Source organism: Neospora caninum, chromosome IX, assembly GCF_000208865.1.
Source record: "Neospora caninum Liverpool complete genome, chromosome IX".
Lineage (NCBI taxonomy): Eukaryota > Apicomplexa > Conoidasida > Eucoccidiorida > Sarcocystidae > Neospora > Neospora caninum.
The window spans coordinates 4,165,632-4,189,683 of NC_018390.1; the positions used below are offsets into that span (position 1 = coordinate 4,165,632).

Genomic DNA, 24,052 nt, shown 5'->3' on the forward strand with positions numbered 1-24,052 from the left:
CTTGTGGCAGCCAAGCGTTCATAGCGACGTTGCTTTTTGATCCTTCGATGTCGGCTCTTCCTATCATTGAGACGCAGAAGTCTCAAAGTGTCGGATTGTTCACCCGCCAATAGGGAACGTGAGCTGGGTTTAGACCGTCGTGAGACAGGTTAGTTTTACCCTACTGATGACTTGATACTGCGACAGTAATCCAACTTAGTACGAGAGGAACAGTTGGGTCGGATACTTGGTAAATGCGGCTAGCTGAAAAGCTAGTGCCGCGACGCTACCATCCGTTGGATTATGACTGAACGCCTCTAAGTCAGAATCCATGCTGGATATGCAGTGTTATTCACCGCCTCCTCTGTTTCATGCAATGATACAGGCCTTTGGCCCTGCTTCTCATCAAAGCCCTTCGCTTCATGCTTTTGGGCGAGAATCTCAATTTCTAACATTGGAGGTGATACATCCATTGCAGACGACTTTGTTGCAACCGGGTATTGTAAGTATGAGAGTAGGCTTGTCCTACGATCTACTAAGATTTTTCCTGCGTTGTTCGATGTGGCCATGCGCGATTGCAAATGCGGAGTGCACTTGGAGCTCCCCAATCATCTTTGGCCCCACACGTGGAACTCGCGTGTTTTGGATCACGGGGGGGGTCGGGGGGGGGGGGAATGAATGCCCCCTCTGATGATTGAGTGCATGAGCCACATCCACCGAGATCAAATACTGAACGATAGATGCTGTTTGCCTCTAGATTATAGAAAGAAAAACAGTCATGCTGTAGTCGAACCTTTTTTTGTGCCACACCACATCCCGTTCGTTGTAGCTTCGCGTCACGCTCTCCTAGGCAACTGCAAATGCGGAGTAACCGCGCTTCGCACCTGGCGGGGTGGGTAAATGCGGAGTGTAGCGCCACCCTGTTCCACGATTTGGCAAAGCATAACTGCAAGCACAGATCACTTTCCTTTCTCGGAGGCAGCACTTCCGGTTTACGAAATCAAGGATCATTTTGGGGCCTGTTAGTCGAGCAACGTTGACTAGGCTCATCTTGTGTTGTGTGTTTCGGCATTTCCCACTGTGTATGTGTGTGTGTAACAACCGACATCGATTTTACAGTAAGCCACCAATGAAGGCGCACTCCGCTGGGCGCAAGTGGTACAGCTACAGCTCTCGCTGTCGGTCATACTGCGTCGAATGCACCGGATCCCTTCAGACCTCCGAAGTTAAGCGGCGCAAGGCCCGGTTAGTACTTGGGTGGGGGACTCCCAGGGAATACCCTCGGGTGCTGACAGCTTTTTTACCAGCCATGTTTATTTATCTATGTCGCTTCTGTTCTCGCGAAAGACTTTTCCTCCCGGAGTTATCCTGACAAGTAAAGCAAGCAAGCATGTCTTGAAGCATGCATCATATCTTCGTACTGATGTTCGGCCTATATGTGGGGAGGGCTGCCAATATGAAAGTAGGAAGATTATGTATATGGACTTTGTTGAAGCCGGACGAAGTGGCCTTCTTCTGTACGGCTCGTGGAGATCAAGTGGGTAATGAGCTAAGGCATATCTGTTCTCCTCAACACAACAGGACGTCTGCGGTCCTCTGGCTGTACACATAGTAGCCTCGATAGATTCAATCCGCCTGACGAAACTGGTGCCAGCTCATCTGAAAGACAGATGAAGTGATTCACGCTTCTCCCGCTGTCCTGCGGCACGGGGAAGCGAAAAGTGTAGTAGCAATTGTCGCTGGACTTGCCGAAGGCAAGATGGGCAAGCCTCGCTTAGCGCGGCGGCGCTTTCCAAGCGTTTACTGACTGGTCTTATTTGGCCGATGTTTCTGTATTGTACTCGAGTGTACCTGCTTCCCGTTCTGCCCGAAGTCAATAGCCTTCTTAACCACTGTACAATAAGATGAGGCATTGGCTGCAGGGGCCGGTCTCGCAAGGGCATTCTCGAATGTCGGTGGAAAAACTGTCGTGGCACGGTATAGTACTAAAGAAAGCGCATTTCCGTGTGGTGTCGAAATATGGGTTGCTTAGTAAAAAAGAACATATACGGTTGTTGAATATAGTTGCAGCATGCTGATTGATTAAGGAGGCTCGCCACGGCGGCCGATAATAGCGGAGTTGCCTCCTTACATAACTAGACCGTCAGCGACATGTCCGCGTGGGTGCCGGCGTACACACACATGATGGCGCCAGTCAGGCATCACCAGCTGCACCATAGTTTCACCGCGGGTGTCCCGGGAAAATGTACCTGCACTCACGCTTGATAAGTTACGCAGTGCGCCTTCATTTGGGGCTGCCACATAGATTCTGTTGAGCTTGATTTCCATCCGGGGCGCCGCCTTCTGAGTGTGGCACAAGACGAATAGGTTCCTCAGGGGGCAGTACATTTCCGTAACGCAAACAGCTACGTCCTGTATGTTTTGTTTCCGACAGTGATTCCCCGCACGAGGCGCTCCTACACAAACCCTAGACTGCTTTATTTCTGATGGTGCGGCAAATGGCTCATGCTGCATGGATTAGCACTAAGGACGGCTCTGCAAGGAAAACTGTGCAGAACGTTTACTTACAGTTTCTGTCTCAGTGGTCAACATCTGTGGTCGACAAATCCCCAGTTCTTGAGTATCCAGCAAGGCTAGTGTTCCACAAAACTTCTCTCAAGAACCAGCGCAAAATGAGTCGCTTCAGAAAAAATGCATGTGCCGAAACGCCTGGCTCCTACACCAGACACTTGGACAACATGGTACAGTTGTAGCAGCACCCGCGTGTCCGCTGTATGTATCGCCGCCGGTTTTATTCCCTCGGGCAGTTGAATTCAGGTGCTGCGGCGCCGCGCCATGTGAGACTGTTGTGGTCAACGCACAGCGAGGAAGCAAACTGCACACCACATGCTCGCTTCTGGCGACAGGTAAGGTTCCTTCATTAACTAAAACGAATCAGCGCTTTTTCAGTCTCATTCTCCTTCCCACAAACGGGTTATAAGTCGAAACCCGTTACCATTGCTGGCGCAGTGGATACAATGCTGCCGTGTGTGACGCTTTTTCCACGCCTGTCAGATGCTACAGCCGCGGAATCACAGTTCTCCCCTCAGAGGACGGTGCAAGTTTTCCGTCTGGCTTCGGTTGGTACCTCTGCTGCCGCTCTTGACGAGACAACATGCTTGGGTAAACTGACGTGTGTTGAGGACTGTTTTGAGTGGGTTTTCCAGCGCCACCGGAGGGAACCAGAGGAGGGAAATCCTATGATTGTAGAACGATCTGCTCTAGATCGTGACTGCTGCCCGATGTGCCAGTGCAACAGGATTGCACCGCACACGACGCAAAGGGGTGATACAATCCTGTCTTCACCAGTTGCTCAGAAACCAGACGCTGGCCTTCATGCAGTGGGGGGAAGCGACCGCACCGTTACTTTCCGATCCGTGAGGAAGCGGAAGAAAACCTCCAGTTCAATCACTGGCGCTGCGAGAGGCGCCATCGCCATTCCTTCCCTTCCACCTGAAAACGCCACCTTTTCTTCGTGTGACCGACTGTCCTGCGTGTCGTGTCGGTGTCGTTCTGAACCAACGCCGGAGCCGTCGGACGTTCGTTGGCTCTGCCTCTCTTGGACATGAAATTCCTTCAGTTTTAACTTTAAACCCAGCAAGAGTATGCATTCAGTTCCTCAGTCGCCAGGCTATGAACTTGCCGCGTCCACCCCATTGTTTGCGATCGACCGGCAAAGTACGCAATTGCTTACGAAAACTGCTGCAGTGCCAACTCTACCTCGGCGGACCTGGTTGCTGCATCAACCGAGCCGCTCGCAAAATACCTGCTGTGGGGAAACTGAAGATCAAATGCAGACCGATGCATGGGCTGCTCCGACTGTTTCTGAACCCGATTGTCTTCTTGGACCATCTGCGGTCCAACTAACGTTGCAGCCCCTTGCCCCCCAGTTTGCGCAGATACACACTCGCTGCCAGGAGGAAATAATGCAGGAATCTCCTCTCGTAGCGGATGCTGCTGATTGGGGGAGTGCATACATTGGGTAGGAAGAAATGCTTGGTGGGGAGCGTCAATGTAATACGACACATCCGAAGATGGGCGAGTCGATCCCCGACGGCTGGATGTGGACTCGCAAATGGCGTAGACAGGAAGAACGGAAGGACAGAACTGAGGATACGGTGGCCGCAGTCCTTGAAGATGTACCTCACGATCTGATGAGATAGCAGACGGAGCCGACGTATCATACGGCGCCTGCACTGGGGGAGACGGCAGATCTTCGGGAGTGGTATAGGCAACAGCTGGATGGACACCACTGTACGTTGTAGGGTAGGACGGTGAAGTATGCCGATTGTGAGAGACCGGCATCTGGTGTTGCTGCCGCCACCGTTCCCTTGGGGGGACTCCCGAAAACGACTCGATAAGGTCTCTGAATTGTTCCTTTCCTCCCCCCTCACGCCCTCCACGGGGCCATGAACCGGTCGTGTACTGTCTCACATCTTTACTTGCAGGGTGTGCATCGTCGTTCCGCGACAACGTTCCGGGTGGCGACACCGTTGCCCTTCCACGCCGCTGGACAGTCGGGCCCACTTGGTATGGCACATACTGCTGCGCGAGTTCGCCAGCCTGTGACCATGGGCAATTTTCAAGCAACTCCTGGTCTGTTGTCTGACTAGGCTGTAAACCCCCATACGTTCTTTGTCGATCGTTTGATAGCCCTGTCGGCTGCGTCTGCTCTAGGACAGAGCAGACATGAACCTGTAGCGGCTGGGACACTGGTGGTGTTCTTTGCTGTGGAAGTAAAGGAGTTTCAACCGCAGCTTCCAAGCTTCCGCTGCGACTCATGCTGCGTATAGATTCCTGTGGTGGCTTCCCTTGGTATAGTGCCGAGAAATCGAATATAACTTCGGAATCCCGAGCATCCTGGTACCGCGCAGACACCTGGTCGACAGAGCAGCCCTGTGGCGACACCACCCACCCTCCTGGTGCCACTGGAGTGGAATGCCCCGTGGCTATTTGGTTCCATTCCTCAAAAGCGGGGAGCTCAACATTCGTGCTGGAACCATAACTACGTGCCCGTGGATGGAATGGAACCTCACAGACGGTGTCACGCCCTGAGGCATAGTAGCTGAAAGGCCCAGGTGGTACTGTACAGTCAGACTCTGCATCTTCCGCCTGCTCAGCATGTCCAGTTATGTTCGAAGGCCGCCGCACAAATGACTCTACTTGCTCCGATTTCACAGACTGCCGCGTGCCTTGTTGGTGACGCAACAACTGGACTGGAATGGGCTGTTGCAGTGTTGCGGACACTAATATATTTTGTGACAGTGAGGGGTTCCTCCCGACGCTGGCCGAAGGCAGTGAGGCAAAAGATGCATACTGACTGTCGAAAGCTTCGGCAGCAGGAGAGTGAGTTGCCTGGAGATGGAAACTCGGACTGCGCTGGTGTCGACCCAGTTGGTGATTGTCCCTCGCTGGCGGCATACTCACTGGAGAACCGGTTACTTGCGGCCTCTGCTCTGCTCGGAGTTGCATAGAGCGAGAAGGTGGTGCAGCGCGTCTGATGCCCGTACATAGTGACTGACCCCTAATCCCATATCCCGGCGCTCGGGTATCCTTAGCGAGAGGAATATACTCCACGGGCTTTGTTAGTATGGGAGGTTTTTCTTCCTCCACTGACATCAGCAGTGACTGCATCGCAGACACAGGTACGTCAGACACCAACCGCTGTTGGGGCGTGGAAGTTGTTGGTTGGCCTTGAGTGGGTTGAGATAGAACCGCCGCATTTGTGTCCAACAGAAGGGTGGCCATATGGCTAACGTCCACTTGCTCGTTCCCTACGAGGGCCTCAGGAACCGACTCACCGCTTTGAGGGAAGCGACCACGGCACTGCGGAGGCTGGTCTCCCCCATCCGACTCGCCTCTTCTGCACTGCTGGGGAAGCTGTGGACACACAGGCCTCGAACGTGGGGACCGATTTCGAAGCAGTGGATGTTTTAGAAACTGTCCGTCATTAGATGGCCATGGCCGACACTCAAATATTTCTCGTTGCATGTCCCGCGCATCCGCCGTCACCGGAGGCGTTAAGGCAAGGTCCAATGTGGTTCGCTGGACAACCGTTTCCAAGCCTGCCATAGGCTCGCAGAGCACGACTTCGTTCGCATGCTCCCTTATTAGAGGCTGAACTGCGCTCCTGGCCTCGACGACTTGTAGATAAAGCCTCTCATCGGTCATGTTTCGATGAGCTGGCACTCGAGAAGAAGGATCATGTTGACTGTGCCCGAGACCTTGGATCCTCATCGTGTTGCCACTGCATTCCACGGTCACGCGCCTCAGAGTCCGACCCTGAGATTGCCCGTGCGCTGAATCACCAGGAGACACAGGAACCCTCGCCAAGAGTGGCGATCTGGTATGTGATACTGAACGTTGCCTCAGCGAATGCCGAGTTCCTCCGTTAACGCTCTCTGCCGACAGCACTGGGTCAACCACTGGAAACTTTAAGTTGTTGTCACCAGGTGCACAAACGGAACGGGTCGCTATTCCAACGAGTGAACCAGTTGGTGCCTGCTGCTCTGGGCAATCCACGGCTCGTCCGCAGCCGTCTGAGTAGAGCAGCTGCTGAGAACAACACTCTTGGGCAGAGGAGGGGCGATGGTGCAGGTAGCGCAGTTGCTGCCGCCGGCTCATAGTCCGTTCACCAGCAGCCAGACTTTCGCTGTGGGGAGCGCGTGGTTGCTGCATTGGCGGCAGCGTTGGCAGCGCTTCGCTTACCAAACTGTCCCAATGTCTGCTCTTCCATACCCCGGTATAAGGGACTACCCCACCGTGTGGCCTTTTCAATAGCTGCTGGGCCTGGTGTCGTTCTTGTCCTCGGACAAGCCCCTCTCCGCCCGAGCCTCCAGTCGTTTGACGTCCCGCAAGCCCTGCGTTGCCATGATGAGGTGCAATAGCTGGACTTTTAGTAGCTGCTAGGATGGATTCGCCTTTGAATAAAGGTGAAGGACAACCGCCTAGTCGATAGGGAAAGGGGACCGGAAGAAGAGCGGGCTGGTCCGGCATCGCGGACGTTCCGGCATTCTTAGCTAACAGGCAAGTACGGAAATTTTGCTGTGGTTGCCTTCGAGGTGACCTACGCCCTCCGGAACACGAAGGGGACTCATTTTCAGAATGCCAGTGCAAGTCGCTAGGACGCGGCATATACCTGGGTGGTAGCTCACAAGTGCTCCCACTGTCTCGCCCGTCCAAAAACAGTGGGGGGAACCTATCAGAGATTAAGACTGGGTGAGCGACAGAAAGGGGATACGCACCGCGCGTGTCTGTCAACAGGGTCGCTGGACCGCTCAACGCTGTATTTGATGAAAGGGCTGCGCCGCTGCGGCGAGGGCCCTCTTCCATCTGATCAACAGGAGGGAAAGAAGGACGTCGACCGGCGGAGAATGGATCGGGTGATGCACTACCTCGAGAGGCAGAAAAATCTTGAGTCGTCATACGGTCGAAACGATTCGTATTCTCAGGCATCGCCAAGATGGAGCTGGACCGAGAATGAAAAAACGCCGAATTTGCTCCTCGCGGTTGACCGCTTCCGGTCACGGCCTCTGGAGAGAGGCCGGGCCTCGGGGGCTGTTGAGGAGCTTGATTAGAGTTTGAAAGCTGAGCGGGCGACGGGTTCGGCTGACCGCTGCGCCGGTGGGGAACCAAGTTTTGCTCACTTCTTGGATGTAAGTGCTGCTGAAATGCTTGTGGCACGAAAGCAGGGGAAGTAGCGCAAAGCCCGAAGCTTCTCAACTCTGCAACCGTGTGCCGGGCAATAATGTCCGCCCTCACCTCTGTTTTCACGTGACTTTGGCTGTCAAAATATTCTTCTTCTTGTGTGGACTCCTCCCTGGGCTTTTCAACCTCTTCTGTTTGAGCACCATCGAGGAGTAATCTGCAACCAGAACGTTGCTCCAGATCATCACCTACCTCTTTTGCGACCGAAGTCAGCGGTGGGTCTATTGCGGGTGTATCGCCGGTCTGTTGTAAACCTTGCATTGCCCGGGGCTGCAGATTCAACAGTTCGTTCTGTTTGCCAAAGGATTTTGCCAAACCTAATCGGGTTTCCTCAGCAGGCGAAGGCACTTCCTGACAACCGCGGTAGAGGCCCTGACGCTGGTGTTGGCGCCTTGACGCGCGATCGGTGGTGTGTTCATCACCCATGTGGCTCTGCGGCTCTGTATCTGAGCCGCTGCTGTTGCCCCACCAGGCAGTGACGTCGTCTGCATTGAAGTGCACAGGAGAAATAACAGCGAGATGCCGTCGCTGTCGGCGACCGAGCGACTCCAGAAAAGATTTGCCAGATTCCTCTTCCTCAACTTCGTCGTCAGGCCACATTCCTATCGGCTCTGCAAGCGGAGCAGAGAAATCAGGGGGTTTGCGGCGCCCTGTATTCGTGTCCTCTGATGCACGGCTTCTCTTCTGTCCAACACCGGCCACCGGCTCCAATGTGCAGGATGGAGCCCGCACATCTGAGGGCAGAAGGGTGTCTGGTCCCAGTTCTGCTGTTTCGGTTTTTCTTAGAACAGCTGTAGTGGGCTCTAGGGAGTCCTGCGTACTCAAACGAGCTTCCGCCGGAAGGCTTCCGCCGGTCCATCGCTCGCCAGGATGAGGAAGCCTCGTCGCACTTCCGCACGTTTCCCTGCCGTTCCCTTCTTGAGAGACGAGAGAAGCCCATCCACCGTTCAGTGTCCCTTGGTGTTCTGCAGTTCGTTCGGCTTCCCTCGAGATGTCTTGAATCGTCAGCTCCTTAGAAGCCTCCGATCTTCCTCCTGGATTCCCAAGGGTACCCTCAAAGTCAACCGCAGGCAACAATCCTGCAAACATCCCTTCAGATTCTTCAGTTTCTGCAGTAGAGAAGGAGGCCCCCCGTGAGCGCACGCGAAGGCTGTGCGGTACCTGCGAGAGAGTGTCGTCTCCTGGGGATGTGTGTGCTTGAATGGACACGGATGGTAACTGGTCAAATCCATGCTGGTTGACCGATATCTCGACAACAGGAGCAGCCCCACGTCGGCCGTCTCCTTCCGCAGTTCCGTTGTCGCTGATAGTCTCCTCTCCCACTTCCGATTCGGAATCAATCTCTCCCCGAGCACGGCAAAAGGTTTCCAGACCATCTGTTCTACGCATTCTGGTGTTGGCCATCTCTTGCTGGTGTTCGCTCACAGACAAATCTGTTCGTCGTGACAACGTATAGGTACGCTGTGTAGTGGCGTGGCACATTGCGACTCTGGTGCTTGCCACTCGTCTATTCCTTTCACTCCAGCACCCATGCAACGGAGGAGACATTTCCTTGAGGAGTGGACTGCGTACCTCATCCAGGCAGCGTTTCTTTACAGTGATCGCGGGAAAGAATTTACGAGTCAAGACCAGGGATGACTGAACACCACGTTGCGCCTCCCCTTTAATCGTTTGAGAATCGTCGCGCAGGCATGACGTCGGCAGAAGTCCTGGAAGCAGGTTGCTCGCCCCTGCGGGGCAATATTGCTTGAGTTCCAGTTTTGGTTGCTTGCTGTCTGAAGTGGTATCTCTTTGCAGGGTACAGGCTCTTGGCTGTCGGCAGGCCACATTTCCCGCGTTTCTCCTTTCGTTGTCATATCTATGGCCATGGCCCAGTGTTTCATCCTCAAACGCCAGCATCATATGGTCTTGATTCAATATATCTTGAAGACAGATCTTTTCCGAGTTCTGTGTCTGTTTCTGCTGGTCGTAGTTGTCGAAAGATATGTCATGGAACTGTGGTTCCCGTCCGGGTTCCCCGATATGTGCTCCCGTGGTAGATGCGGTCTCGCGTTCGGTGTAAACATTCTCCGTCGGCGTAAGTTGTTCCCGCGCAACTACTTTACTAAACCCTTCAGGCCTGCTCACTCCACTTCTTTTCTCCCCTGTCCGGCTGAGTGTTCGGGAAACGACTATTCGGCCACAGTCCCCCGCGTCGGCGCCACAGCGGGTCAATGGAGTGTCATCATGTTCTTCCCAACTTGTGTTGCGATGGGGGCTGGTGTGAGGGATACTAGCGACGACTTTGGACGACTGGAGCTGAAGTGTACAACCTTTGATGCATTGGGGCACCAATGAATTTTCGGGAGCCGCTATTATCCTTGCTTTTTCTGCGGTCCACTTGGGATGCCTCGCCTCCTTTGCGCTTTTGTTGTTCTCTCCTCCCAGGGCTTGTGAGATTTCACGTGGCTCGGTAGCTACTCCACTGTACTCAAGATTGTGCACGGCCGAGACCATCGGCCCCCTTTTCCCCTCCTCTTCTCCCTTAGCCGTGCCCTGAGACACCTCAGAATGACAGCGCGAGCCCGGGTAGTTTGCAGGATACCTGCGTTGAGGAATGCTAGAGGGTGAATGCAACTGTGATCTTTCGTGACGTCCAACGAGTTGCACGAGCTTGCAATTACAGTTGGTATAGCAATCTGCTGGAAGAGTCCCTCGGGTTGCCAGCCTCGAAGCCCGAGGTTGTCGGAGCTTTCCTTGTTCCAAATCAATCATAGTGCGCTTAAAACGACTGTGTCCTGTCGCTAGGAACTTCAGCCTTTGTTGTAAAGGCGGTGGGAAAAGAAATGCCATGGCTGGCCAGCTAGGGGCTGCCTCATCTTCTGGTGCCTCCAGTTGGCGTCCTTCAGTTATATCATCCGCCACGTCATGACCGATTTTCCGACGAGGGCGGTCACGCACTGGAGCACCAACAGCAGCGCGTGGTGTGTAGTTGAACGGACCAAAAGAATAGAGAGAAGAATTATCTTGACGGCCCTTACGTCTGCATCCGAGACACAGGACAGTTGGATCTGCTGCCCCTCGAGAGGTACCGAACTGGTAAGCAAGTGGTTCTTCGCCTCCCCATAGAGGTCCGCGTCCGTTCACAAGTGGAGCTGAACTGCAGAACTTCAGAGCACCTAGAGGCTCTGTCGAAGAGTTTGCTGGTGTCGGATCTGGTATACAATGTGAAACACTTTCTGCTGCTTCACCACTATCTTGAATGTGCCTGCTTGCAGCGTCAGTGCTGTCCCGACCACATTCCGCACGTGTAAAGTTGGCGTCTGCCTCGGTGTTACCGATATATTTAAAGGAAATAGTCTGCTCGTCATCTGCGTCCTTCTGAATGGCTTTGCCAAAAAGGCAACACGCGGTGGCGCTTATATCGCGTATCCTTGCCTCTACCTCTGTCGGCATTCCACGCTCACAGCCGTCAATACAGTCACATTGGTCTTTTCTGCTTGTCAAGTCGAGGAGACCGTCCTTCAATTGTGTGCCTAACGCCACCGGAATGGAACCCACCTTTTGCGTATTGCCTTCGTCCGGATCAACAGCTACCGTACGTAATCGTGCTGGTGCTTCAGATCGATTTGGCTTGGCACGGTTGGCACCATCTAGCCAGCATCGACTTGAGGAATGCACACCCTGTCTCCTGCTGCGCGAGTCCCGCCCGCCGTTATTCCCATAAGTGAGCTCTGGCGCCGACGAGAAGGCATTTTGTCTGTCGCCGATATGTGCTGAAGACCGGGTGGGATGTGCGGAGCTGCAGGGCCATGTGTGCGGCGGCAAGCGAACCTCTGGGTCCTCAAGTGAAGAAGCCCAAAAGAACTCCGCTGGCAACGAGGGAGAAGACACCACATAGACAGCATCAGGCATTGAGGAACATGCTTCCTTCGGGCTGGACGAAGTGCCACCTTGGAGTTTTCTTTTCTCTTTCATCCGACAGTTTCTGACGTCCTCTGCTTCCCGAACCACAATCGTCTTGCCTCCGACATTTGCGGTCACCTTAGACGTCCCCTGCTGTGCGTCCCCAGGTGTTCCTACTGTTTTCGCGATTGAAGTCTTGTTCCCGAGCAGAAGCCGGGCCTGATCTGGTCGACGTATTTGCGAAGTTGACGACACAGCCAGGTCGAGAGGCACGACGTGACTCTCTGCACGTGAAGGGGAGCATCCCCCAGAAGGAGAATTTCCACAGGCAGCTGTCACACAGGACGGCTTTGGCCGTACTACGGAAGGCGGAGGCTCTGCTACCTCTGCCTGTGAGGCTGTTTGAGCAACTCCGCGAGCACCTGCTGAAAGACCCTCCGAAGCCGTCCGTCTACCCTGATCTCTGTCGTTTACCGGACAAATACACTGTTCATTGTTGGAGGGTCCGTCATCAATCCTCTCTTGAGAGACAGTCAGATTCTCCGAGGTCGTTCGGCGGATTGAAGTCATCGGTGCGACTTCCGGTCTCTTTCGTGGACAATCATATTCAGGTAATCGAACGGGGGAGCCCCCGAGGAAAGCTGTCCAGTCCACTGAAGTCACGCCAGTGGAGTCCGCCTTTTCCTTACAGGCATTCTGAGGGGAAAACTGACGCAAGGCACACAACGGTGGGTGCACTGATTGCTTCGAGCAGCCTCTGTGAACCGCCGCCGATGATTTAGCACAGGGTTTCTCGACCTGATCTAGAGTCGTCGAAATATCTCGTTCACCCGAGCCGCCCACAGATGACCGCGCAGCGCCAGTGGTTGCTTGGGACGTAGGGAACTCCGGCCGACTTTGACTGTGTCTGCCTTGGCAACAGGTCATAGGACCAGGCAGCCGCTGCCCAGTCTTAGCCTCCCGAAGCTCTTCAATTGTTAGAGTGCGATCCTTCGGTTCGCTGCCACCCGTCTTCTTGCTTCCGTTGCAATTATCTTCTCCACTTGTAAGCGCTACTTGGCGACCGAACTGCTGCCGGGGTTTTGAAACCCTATCGGCCATTTTCACGATGTCTGCCTTCGTTGGACGATTTCCTTCCTTTCTGGCCTCTTCTGCCTCGGTTCCAACGTTTTGGCTCCTCGAGACGTCACGGTTGTGTCCACCGTGCTGTTGCATTCGACAGGAGCAGTTGCGCCGACCTCTCCGCCGATCTCTTTCACACTGCATCCTCTCTTGTCCCGCGCTTAGCCGACGGCGAGGCCAGTCAACTTCGGGGCCTTTCTGATTGTCCCCCTTCTGCTTTGAACTGTGGGCCGGCCAGATCTGCCTTCGCAACATGCCCACCCGCTTCCAGTCTTCCCCCTCCCTGCCTCTGTTGTGTGGCGTCCCCTTGAGCAGCGATCCTCGCTGCAATAAGCCTTGCCATGGGGTCACCTGATGAGAAGAAGGTTGTCGCGGAGGTTTAACGTGTGAAAGCTGCCCCAAATACAGCATACGAGGCGCCCTTTGCACTTGCTGGGCGGCGCCACTCCGTCCTCCATCTCCTCCCCGAATTCTGTTGCAGGGCACCACCTCTGATTCACCCGTGCTTCGGATCGTGGTAACGGATTCATATCTTCCGTTGCCCTCTGTGTACGCTTCACCCGAGAAAAGGCGGTTGTGGCGAGTCCCCCCTAGCTTTATGCTCGCCCCACAGTTCTGCCTGTCTTCGTAGCTGCGGGGACGGTGTCGTCTAGTGAGCTTTTCCTTCACTTGAAGATTGCTCGAATTCCCTTTGGTTTTGCCCGTGCAACATGAAGACGAGGCATCTTCCAGCGTCTCCAGAACTTTCTTTTGCTTGCAATTGGCGCTATGATAAGAGCCCTGAAAATCGCTGGTTTTTCGTCTTTCTGTCACTGTCGCGGAAGACCCGTTGGTCTTCGATGGTTTCATGGCTTAACTTGGACGCCCGAGGCCTCCCGCGTCAACGTATTTAGGTCTCGCTGTCTTTGAAGCAACACATCGAAGTGGAAAACTGCACGTTCCTGCGAGAACTCTGAGAAGATATTCCTATATTCCTACCCTAAAGGGTGTTCTTCCGTGCCGGGAGTAGAGTCGAATTGCGAAAAGGTCCTGTGTATGTAGACGCCACGAATGACATTCTCTGTCCGATCGATGTTTTTGAGTGGGGCCTAATTCCGATTTGGTGTAGTTCCATCCCCGCCTCAACAAAAGGACGGGAGCCCAAAAATATTCTCAATGGTGTATACCCTCGCAAAAACAGAGATGCCGCCAGATGGCAAAAACATTCTTCGTCCAATTGCTCCCACCAAACAGACCCTCCTAAAATTTGCTACAAAAAAACGACGCACGACGTCGCCTTCTCCGCTGCCCTTAGACTACCGGGTGAGATACGAAGAGCGTCTTATCCCTGTGATTGCATGGACAAGACGCTAGTTGAGGCTCTGGTGTCGCTTTGTCTGGGGTTTCGGCCGTAAAATGACAAGTTGATCACAACGGCTTTCAGCACCCCGCAGGCCCTATCTAAACCGAATATTCGCCGAAGATACCTTGTCAGTACAGGGCTCCTGCAGAGCAAAATGCTGAGGGAGAAAACCAGCAGCCATCCACTGGGCGACACAGTTTCAGAAAACGACGTTTAGGAAACCTTGACAAGGACAAACATGAAGAGCAAAGGCGAGAGTAACATGCATTGCACTCCTGGAGTCTGCATCCATGTGCAAAACAAAAGAAGACAGCGCACAGCCGCGCTTGCTCTGTAAAAACAGCTGCAAATTTGGAAAAATCTAGCTGGCCAGAATGCAGTATGTATAAAGCTCTGGACGTCGTCAACCGCTTTTCCACAACTTAGAATTCGCCCCCGTTATATAGACACGCTGCCTGTTCCGCGCCGGGGGACACTCGCAAAGCATCAGTCATTTTTTGACTGTCACACCATGCCCCGCGCCAGTTTTGGGCGTTCAGCCACTTGCTGAGAGAACGCCAGCAAAAGCATAGCGTTAACGAGAACCACATGCTGTGTGACTGCCTCTGGTACTTGGCTGTTACCTGATTCTTTTTGGTCAGACGTTTCCAGTAGATGCAAGATACGTGCCCCAAACAATGCTTGGTGTCTCGAACAAATCCTGGTGAGCCCCATATCGCCAGGCGCTTCAATTGTAGTTTGGGAAATGAACTGTGCTTTCATGGCGAGCATAGAGCAGAAGAAACAAATGCCAGTGCAGTGGGGATTCTGTAGCTTTAGAGCAGCCCCACATTGAAAGACCCTGAGGTGACAGGCTCCTGCGCACTCGTCTCAGTCCCGCATAGTGTACAGTGAACACTGTTGATTGCCGTAGTGTCAAGCCGTTATACTACAAACAGGAAAAATCATACATTTTCATGTCTGTGACATGCTCTACTAACTGCAGCTATACACGCTATTGTAGTGACTCCCGTTCACTGTCGTGAAGCGAATAAAAACATCCACAGACCAACGCAGTGCGGTATGACCTGCTGTTGGCAGCGAACAACTGGCAACACCGTCACATTGCGTCTTTCGATCGTGCCACTGCCGCTTTCGTAGGGGCGAATCCTTTGACTCGTCAATAGTTGAAGACAGAGATAGTAGAAAAGACGCATTAAGATTTATTTTGGTGGCGTTGCGGTAGAAAAGATACAGTCCGTAACCCCATAGCGCAGCTGCCGGACCCGTCAACCGAACAGCCACCGGCAACGATAAGGACTGCAGTATTTTTGTGAAGTGGGGGGGGGGGGGGGTAGCGACAGCCCCAAACATTATTGCAATCAAAACCGAGCACACGCGTGAAATTTCCTGCTGCTGTTTCTGACTCCGAGGCGACATAACGACAGCTGTCCAGGATGTTGGGGTGCTCGGGCCGAGTAAAAAAACTTTCGCACTCACGAGGCAGCATATTTTGGCGTGAACTGTACGCCTTTGATTGCGGTTTGCACATGGAACAGCAAAGCCATTTGTTTTCCGCATGATGATATTAGCGTGTGACGCCCGTGCATGCATGGCGGTGACCTACACGGGTTTGTTCGACTCCCTTTAAATTAAGGCCAACCCTCGATTGACCATCGCGGGCAAAACAGTGACAACGCGACTGCTTTTTATGGCAATTGGTTTTTCAACTTAGCTTGGAAAAGGTGCTCCGGCGGACAAGTGGAACTTCGAGCAGAACCCATTAACAACCTCTATTTGAATTCCCAGGCCACTGATATGGTTTGCGCACTGTTGCGGATGTCTCTCTCCAACCGCACAAAAACTAGCAGCATGGAGTCTAGCTGCATGCGTGCATGCGCGGTGCGCGTGTTGCGACTGCCTGCACTGTCGGCAAGTATTGACGACTGTGATTCATCCCTCTGGCGCGAAAATTTGTCTTTTTGTATTGTCCCCTACTTCTTGTTTTGTACGCCCATGCCTCAGACTTAACATGACACGAAATCTGGGCTGAGGCGTGTCTGGCTCCTTGCCGCTGCTTATCGCGTTTGTGGAGGGTAAGATAGTCATGGTTTCCACTCCGTTGCGGAACAAGACCGGTTTCCCGGTTTGAGCCAAGAGGCTGTGGCGAGAATGAAATGGTGTATCCTTTGACGCACATTGCTACTGTGCGATTGCTGGACTTCTTGCGTGTTGCGGAAAAGCACTCAAGCAAACAACTCGAGGAGCGACATTGGGGGTTACTCTTCTCAGCTGTGTAAATTCGTCAAGTACTTGATTAGCGTTTCTCCGTCGATGCTGGACCGCATGCTCCCCACAAGTCACTTGAGGAGAGATGCATGACTGGTCTCTTCTGCTATGGGAAAACGGCGCATCGAACTGCTGAGGTATACGCGCGAGAGACACCCAAACTGGCGTACCAATGACAGCGATGTTGGGAAGGACTCTCCAGTTGGGCCGCACGTAAGTTACCATTAACGCCAAGGTGGCGTCAGAGACCGCGTATGCGTTTATCTGAAAGAGGAGTGTGACGTTAAGAGCCGTGTACTAGTACATTGGACGAGAATTCCCATCGAGGAAGATCCACGCCCGTGCTGCATCTACAACCAAAAGGGCGCTTGCCGCTCCTGGTAACTGGACTACTCCGATCACAATAACCTCGGGGTGTTACAAATTGTGGGGAAGGTTTAAGGAGCTGCTACAGCTACTGTCCTGAAAAGGACCACCGCATGGGTGTTTGTGGCTCTGAGAGGCAGGCGCGAGCCTGTATCTGTTCAGTGGAGGCTTCTTTCATCGGATGGAGCAGCTATCGCTGCCTGTTTCTCGTCGCGATGTATGTAACAGAGGTACAAGTGTAGAGACGCAGGGAAGCACTTTATATAGGTGCTTATGTACATGTGTAAGAGACAGCTTACGGTTTGCCTGAAAGGGTCGCCAAATAGCCGGCATTTGTTGGAGTTTTGTATGTTTGCTTCTCATGCATTGCGTCAGGAACTTTGAATGGCTAGCAAGGCGCCTGAGCCTGGCTGGTGTGTTGTCGAGGAGAGAGGCAGAGAAGGCTATTGCTGCCGGGCAAGTTACGGTTAGTACATCGTTACCACCGTGGTGGTGTTTGTTTCCGGAATAACCGTTCCATTTTGGATTGCCCTTTATTGTATATTCTGGGGGGGACTTGCCTTTCGGTGCCAGAGGCCTGTCGCTGCAACATGAGGCATGCACTGAACCTTCAGCCAGTTGTTCTGGTCTGCGAAGCCAGTAGTGGCCGATGTACCGGTCATCTCTTCCCAGCTATCTCTACTCGTGACCTGGTTTTGTGGCCATTTTTGCCCCCCTTTCTGTCGTCTCGAGATATGGCATCCACACCTGGCTGCAAGGGGACAGATAAAGACAGACTTCAGCACTGGAACCTTCTTATGCCGGCAGCCACCATACAGTACCTCGTGTGCCCGCACTAATGTAGCCAATAGAGACGTTTCAACTCTGCTCCTGCCTTTTGCCCACTGCGTTGAACCCGCAATGTTTATTGCGAAGTTCCCTTTACGAAAGCCAGCGGAACAAAGCAACTACTCGTCTCGTATACGCGCTTGAACCGGTGGGCAGGTTAACGGTGAAACGATCTGCCAAAATGTGGAAGTCTGCAGCGAGGCAATCGTGTGCTATAAAGGTAAGGCGCCGGCCGACAAGTTTCAGAACTTAGCGGCAGTGAAAGCGGAGACGTAACCAAGCATGCGAATAATTTTGCGTAATCCACAATGACACAGGAGACGGTTGGCTTTGCGTGGTGTTCAATGGCGTTCGTGAACGGGCACGGACGCCTTCACACAGACACTATTCGTTTAGTGGTGTACACTATTTGGACCAAGTAGTGGCAGAAAAGGAGAGTGCGGCTTCGCCGCGCGAGGATAAAAAGCTGCTCGGCGTCAGTTTTACCGTGATAGTTCTGCCCAAGTACCGCATGCATGGCGATTTGCGCTGTAGGATGGGGTCCTTTCCTTGAACCCAAGGAAACCTGTTAAACTACTTGGTACGACTACGTCTATGTCCCTGCCGCGTTCACCCAGCACGCTGCCTCTCGATAAGGTACCGCCACGCAGCGGGGCAGTGGCAGACCGCAGCGACCTCCGTAACCTGTGAAAAAGAGCTAGCTACACCAATCGTTGATCGTGGCTGCACCAACAACCCTCCACCTGAGCTCCTTGCTACTACGTGCGACACAATGACAGCCTCAAGGTGTTGTGGATCCTCCCTCTGTTCTCAGGAGCGTTTGTGCCTCCTCCCGTGATGACGCCCCAGTTATTCGGTCTGGTGAAACCCCGACGGGTGCTGTGCGTGATGGAGGAACGAGAGGATATGCCGACCTTGCATACGCTTATGCGGCACCTCTACGTGGAGCAAGACTTACTCCCTGATGAGGTTGAAGATCTTGAACGAGAAAGGCAAGGGCGACCGCAACGAAAAAACTTGGATAACTACCCACCCACTCATTTGAGGACCGGTCTCCCCAGAGCAGGTTTGCGGGAAACCTGCGAGGAGATCAGTGATTCAGCTGAGGATTCTGTTGACGAGTGTGTCAGTGCAGCGGCACAAACGAGAGGTGCCGAGATAGGTGGCACGCGGCAGCGCCGGCATGCTCACAGTGCACAGTCGGATGATATGCGCTGTCGGCGCACGGTAGGCGAGGGAGGAATTGAGACGGGCGTCAACGCGTCCGACAAGGTGTATGCGAATTCACTCGAACAGTTTGTTGATCGTAGATTTCGCTTGAGCACGCGCCTTCAGTACGACACCCAACCAGTTCTCGCGGAGCTACCAAGGCACCTGATTGTGGTGGTAAGTTTCCCCGAGCCCTGAGGCGATGCTTGCAGTGCCTTTCAAACGAAACGTTGTTTTGAAAAGATGTCGATGCAGAATTGCTTGCCTTTCGGACAGCTCAATATCAGCAGCCCCGCAGAGTTCGGGGGGAGTTTGTGATGAGTGGAGACAGGGCACATCGAATATGTGAAACTTGGTGGGTGTTCTCCGGGTGCTGTTGAAGTGACGCTTGCAAGACAGGGGCCAGTTTCTCACATTTCTCACACAGCATTCGATTTGCGTCCCGCGTTATTATTACCGTGAACGGCACAAGAAACGTTTCATTACTCGCCTTTATGTGAGCCAATGTTGCGCGATGCCTTTGCTTGCAAGAGTCCGGTCAGTCTCTCCGTAACCTCTATGGATTAAATATTCCTTCCAATGTGCCGTACTCAGGAGCTACCCTCTCCCATCGTGGCGAACTGGAGTGGTAGAATCGACACCTCGATTTTAAGGCATTCTCTGGTAGCAGATGTGCTTTTTCTTTGAATGCTACAGCGGCCACTTCCTGTGGAGGCGGATGGATTCGTGCTTCTAACAAACGACGGCGACTTCGCCCACGCTGTGCAGAAGCCAGAGAACCGTGTTCAGTCCGTGAGTCACAGCTGAGACCTGTACAACCCGAAGCAAAACCGATTCCGATTGATGCGACACAGTTGCGGTTCGTGGCTGGGCCACAAAACGCAGTCGAAGCCTCTGGGCGTACCCAGGGATACCTTGTGATGACATGTGATATTGCTTTCCAAGTGGGGGGGCGGTGACAACCTGCGTGCTAGCACATGTAGAAGCATGTGGCGACGTCCACCTCCTGGTGCTAAATACGTGTTCACAACCCATGCTCACTATGTATTGCGCTCCTTAGGTGTTCGACGTGCGCGTCAGTGGGACACTGCCGAGCTATCGAGTCTGGGAAAGTTGGCGCTGCGGCGTCGCGTCTGGTGGCTTCGACTTTGGTCCGGTGTGGGTAAGCGCGCTAAAGCATGTGTGTAGACACCCGAGAAGCCTGCTGCGAAAGCCGCTCGACCGCGAAGGGCACCGCTCCGTACCAGTTTAAGGAATCCCCTACAGAGGATCAGGAGAGATTTGAAACGGTGCGGAGCAAAGTACAGCGACTGAGCGGTTGTACTGATCCTTCAGCAGCAAACGGTCGTTCGCTGCTTGTTACAGGGCCCCCTTTCAGATTCTCCACCTAGCCGCAGACTTGTATAGCCATAAGTTTTCCCGCTTTCCTCTGCTTTCCTGTCGCATGCTCGTAGCTTCTCGTCTTCTCACCGACGTTTGTGGTTGTGGTAGCACGCTCAGACTCGTTGCCTATTTGGTGAATGTGGCGGTATGGTTGTTTACTGTATCTGCACATTACGTTATATATTGGACACCTACCGTTCTTGCTAACAAAGCCAAATAACTTGTGTGGCGCTCTGGCTGAGTAAGTGGAGAAGCGACCGCGGCTCGCAGGCCCTGTTGATAGGCTGGCGGCGATGCAGTGGTTTCGTAGGTCCTCGCCTGAACGTTGCGATGGCGGCTTCTGACACCAAACGGAAGAGTGAAATATCACTATATGGTGACGATGAGTCCTACGCTGTTTTGTGTGTGCTGTGGTTCACTGGCAGGTCGAGCTGTTAAGAGCGTGGCATAACGCCGCGTGGCTGCGGGTAGGCTGAAACTGAAGCTGTCGCTGCACAGCTTCGTGGGTTTTGTCGGCTCGAGGACACTTGGTCTTTGCGCCTTTGCCGTGCCACCGTTGTAGCGTGTGCGCTTTCCGCGTCCGGTTTCGGAGGTGCAGTGAAGCGGTGAGCTGCCAGGTATGCCCATTTCTGTGTGTGCCTCTCAGCTTCATCTTGTGGAACGCCCAGGCATGGACCTGCGGATGCTCTTGAGCAGCATTGGCCTAAAGGTAGGCACGAATCAATTTCGTGCTCCTGGGGCATCTAGGCAAAAGGGGTGGACAGATCAGGAACTCGCCGTGGACATTGCACAGCTCCGATTCATTGTTTCTGGTACCAGTCTCATATGTAAAGAAGTGAAGGAGGCAAGAAACACAAGTTACCAGGTTTGGCAAAGCCCTCAGCCGGTAGACCGCCTGTGTGAGGGTTCTAAGAAGCGACTAACATGGCTCTCACGCCTGGCAGGAATCATGCGTGTCCAGTGTGTCACCAGTTTAACTTCCTCTTCATGCAGTAAAGTTTCGGTGGTTGCCGTGTCTGTTTCCGCGTTGCTAATTTGTGATTTCCAGCTCCGGCGCCTCCGTCGCTACGCTATCGGCCCCTACCGCGCTTCGTCTATTCCTCAGCACACTGTACTGCCTTTGAAGTTCCATAGCTCCTTTTCGCGCCTGCTGCCGCTGCACAGACAGCTTCAGCACCAAGCCGCTGCCGCCGCGGAGGCGCGAATCTGTGCAGGGCAACGAGGGGCTGCTGCAGCTGATGCGGCGGCGGCCAGGGCGGCGGCAGAGAAGGGAACGCAAAGTTCTGGCGCGGCTACACCGCCCGCTTTCCCCCCTAGGCGTGCCGCTCTCTTTCCCGCTGCCGGCGAGTTGAAAGGGTTGCTAGAACAAAATCAAGACACACGCAAGGAGCGGGTGGGTGGGTGGTGCATTTTTGACGAGGTGAAGAGGCATTCCGCTCTTGCCCTAGGGCCACAAAATACGGGCTTAGAAAGGCATGCACGACTGCAACAGCCGCAAGAGGGAAACCGGCAGCCGCTAGATGAGGCGGGGAAGCGGACTGCGACGGCAGATCAGGCGATGCTACGTGAGACGCCGCTACACCGCGCTGGAGCATTACATGACGGAGGGCGCTGCGGAACAAGCAATGGAGGTAGCAACATTGGCTGCAGACCTCGGGAAGCTGATGCCCCCAGCGAGTTAGCACAGCAACTAACGAGCAACAATGAGCCACAAAGTGAGGGAAGTTCAACTCGGTGTGTGACATCGCTGGCGGGCAGCGTAGTTGGGGGTGTTGACAAGATTTCATTAGCGGACCGTGAGGACAAGAAGTCAGAAAGCGGTGTTGGTGTACACGCTAGTGTCAGCGCACATGGGTATGTGGGTGAGCAAAGGTCAAACGTTCTACAGGCACTTGACTTGAAGGTTTCCTTTTGACGTGAACGATAAAACGGGGTCCCAAAGTCCATCCGTCCCGTGGTCTTCAGGAGGCCTCTGCTTGTCGGTTGTCACATGAATGGGAAAACAGAAAGGCTGACAGAGCCGAGAGGCTCCTGATGAAAATCGAGGGTGTGCCGATTCATGACGAACGTGCCAAGAAAGTTATGTTTTGAAGGCATGAAGAAAAGAATGGAGTCAAACTGACATGTATCCCAGCGTCTAAGGCAAGCGACCACAGAAATTAAATCCACTCTGCTGAAACGAATTGAGAGGATTGGCTCCTTGGCATAATGGTCGGTAGAACTGAAGTCGATGCCGAAAAATGAGAATGTGGTGTGTGGCTTCCAGAGGGAGTTTTTGGTCCCTGCTTTTCATATGTCCAGAGGTATTCATGCACACGAAAGGGAAAGACCAGGTGATCGTCGGGATCCAGGTGTACATCGCCTTGTTGGTTTGCAAGAAAGGCGGATTTCTGGGGGAGCGCGTGGCTGCATCTTAGTCTTTTTCAAAGGCTGATTTCCGATATTTGGGCTCCGCAGGCTGGTGAGTGTGTCTCCGTTGGCCTTGCAGGTTTACAACGATTGATCCTTTCTGAGGTCGCCCCTGCCGCAGCGGGTTTCTTTTGGCTTGGGCATGGTTTCAAACATCTGTAGTCAAAGGACTCTCACGAAACTTCATAAAAGGTCTCTGCAATTCTCAGTGGCTGAGAGATGGCCGAGCGAAAAACCCTCCTTCCGACAGTGCCTGTCATAGTTGTTTAACGACAGATGTCGGGTAGGTGAATGATTTACTCATGGACGTTCGCGGATTAGAAGCTTCTCAGCGCCCTACCCGGGTCGTAGAAGGCGTTGTGATGCTCCCGGGGTAATCGTTCGCGGCCAACTTCATGGCCTGAGGCTGTGATGCCATGTGAGGAAGAAGTTCAACACTGGAACCAAATAGTTGAGATAGCGTCCTGAAGGCAACGAATGTGGATACGCGCAGACGCGCGTCAGTCCATAGGGAGAAGAGAAAGACCTCCGAGATTAAACAGTTACTGCACATGCAACATACTGAAAGGCAACGGACCCCGCGAACAATAAGCATAACACTTCTTTCAGAACTCTTATGGATGTGACCGTCAACGTTTGGGGGATGATAGTCGAAGAAGAGACAGTGTTCATACCGCCAGTACCGGAGCTCTCCGAGTGACTGGCGTAGCGCTAGCCTAGAACCATGAAAATGTATTCCGGTTTGCGGCAAATACATGCCCATAGGGTATTGCGCTTCCTGCCTACCAGCACACGATCTGCCGCGCTCGACGAATCCTCGTTACGTGGTCCCACGACAGGCGGTGCGAAAGCGTAACTTCAACCTGTAACGTAGGAAAGCTACGGAGAGGAAAGGGGAAGTGACACCGGTCCTCGCATATGTAAAACCGTGTTGGAAGGGCAACTGTGTGCGAAAGGTGGCTTCGTGGCTACTTGTCTCACGAGTTCAGTAGGACGTAATTCGATTTCACGGTTCAAATTTGAGAACGGGACTACTACTCAGAGGCGCCAGATATCCTAGAGAATGCTTGCAGCACCAATAACTCACCAGAAAGCCGCCTCCGGGTATGGCGCGCTTGACCCTCACAGCTGCCAACGGAAGAGGGAGACGCCAATCGTCGGGATGCAGTGCGCAGAAGGCCACCAGTGCTCGCTGAGATGAAGCAAGAGACAGGTTTACGCATTACCTTCATGTTGTTTTTGCATGATTTGTGGTACGAAAGGGTTCCTGCCTCAGTGCTAGAATACAAGCAGAATCATTGCTCGGGAAGGGCCTAACATGCCATATCACATAATTTAGGACCGTTCGTTCGCTGCTGCTGTGGATGAGTGCTCTGGAGGACCTCGGTTGCTTTGCTAACCACTTGCAGGGCAGCGCGCCTCCAGGTCATCTCGTCCCTTGAGGGAGACCGCGTTTTATGCCACCGTTATTAAATTGTTATCACATAAACCTCTTCATCCCGTGGGTTTGTAAAT

General features: G+C 53.4%; 2 protein-coding genes across 2 annotated transcripts; one reads left to right on the top strand and one right to left on the bottom strand.

Annotated features, from left to right (window-relative positions):
- Positions 1–3,708: 3,708 nt before the first annotated feature.
- On the bottom strand, positions 3,709–12,537 carry NCLIV_043510 (conserved hypothetical protein; the record flags this gene model as incomplete). Its single annotated transcript, XM_003881268.1, has 1 exon — positions 3,709–12,537. The coding sequence occupies one exon, from the start codon at positions 12,535–12,537 to the stop codon at positions 3,709–3,711; it is 8,829 nt and encodes a 2,942-aa protein (XP_003881317.1).
- A 3,977-nt stretch (positions 12,538–16,514) lies between these two features.
- On the top strand, positions 16,515–22,545 carry NCLIV_043520 (pseudouridine synthase, related; the record flags this gene model as incomplete). Its single annotated transcript, XM_003881269.1, has 10 exons — positions 16,515–16,555; positions 17,084–17,174; positions 17,693–17,756; positions 18,351–18,922; positions 19,442–19,537; positions 19,806–19,907; positions 20,554–20,595; positions 20,775–20,837; positions 21,177–21,693; positions 22,430–22,545. 10 exons carry the CDS (start codon positions 16,515–16,517, stop codon positions 22,543–22,545), a joined length of 1,704 nt encoding a protein of 567 aa, XP_003881318.1.
- Positions 22,546–24,052: the final 1,507 nt, after the last annotated feature.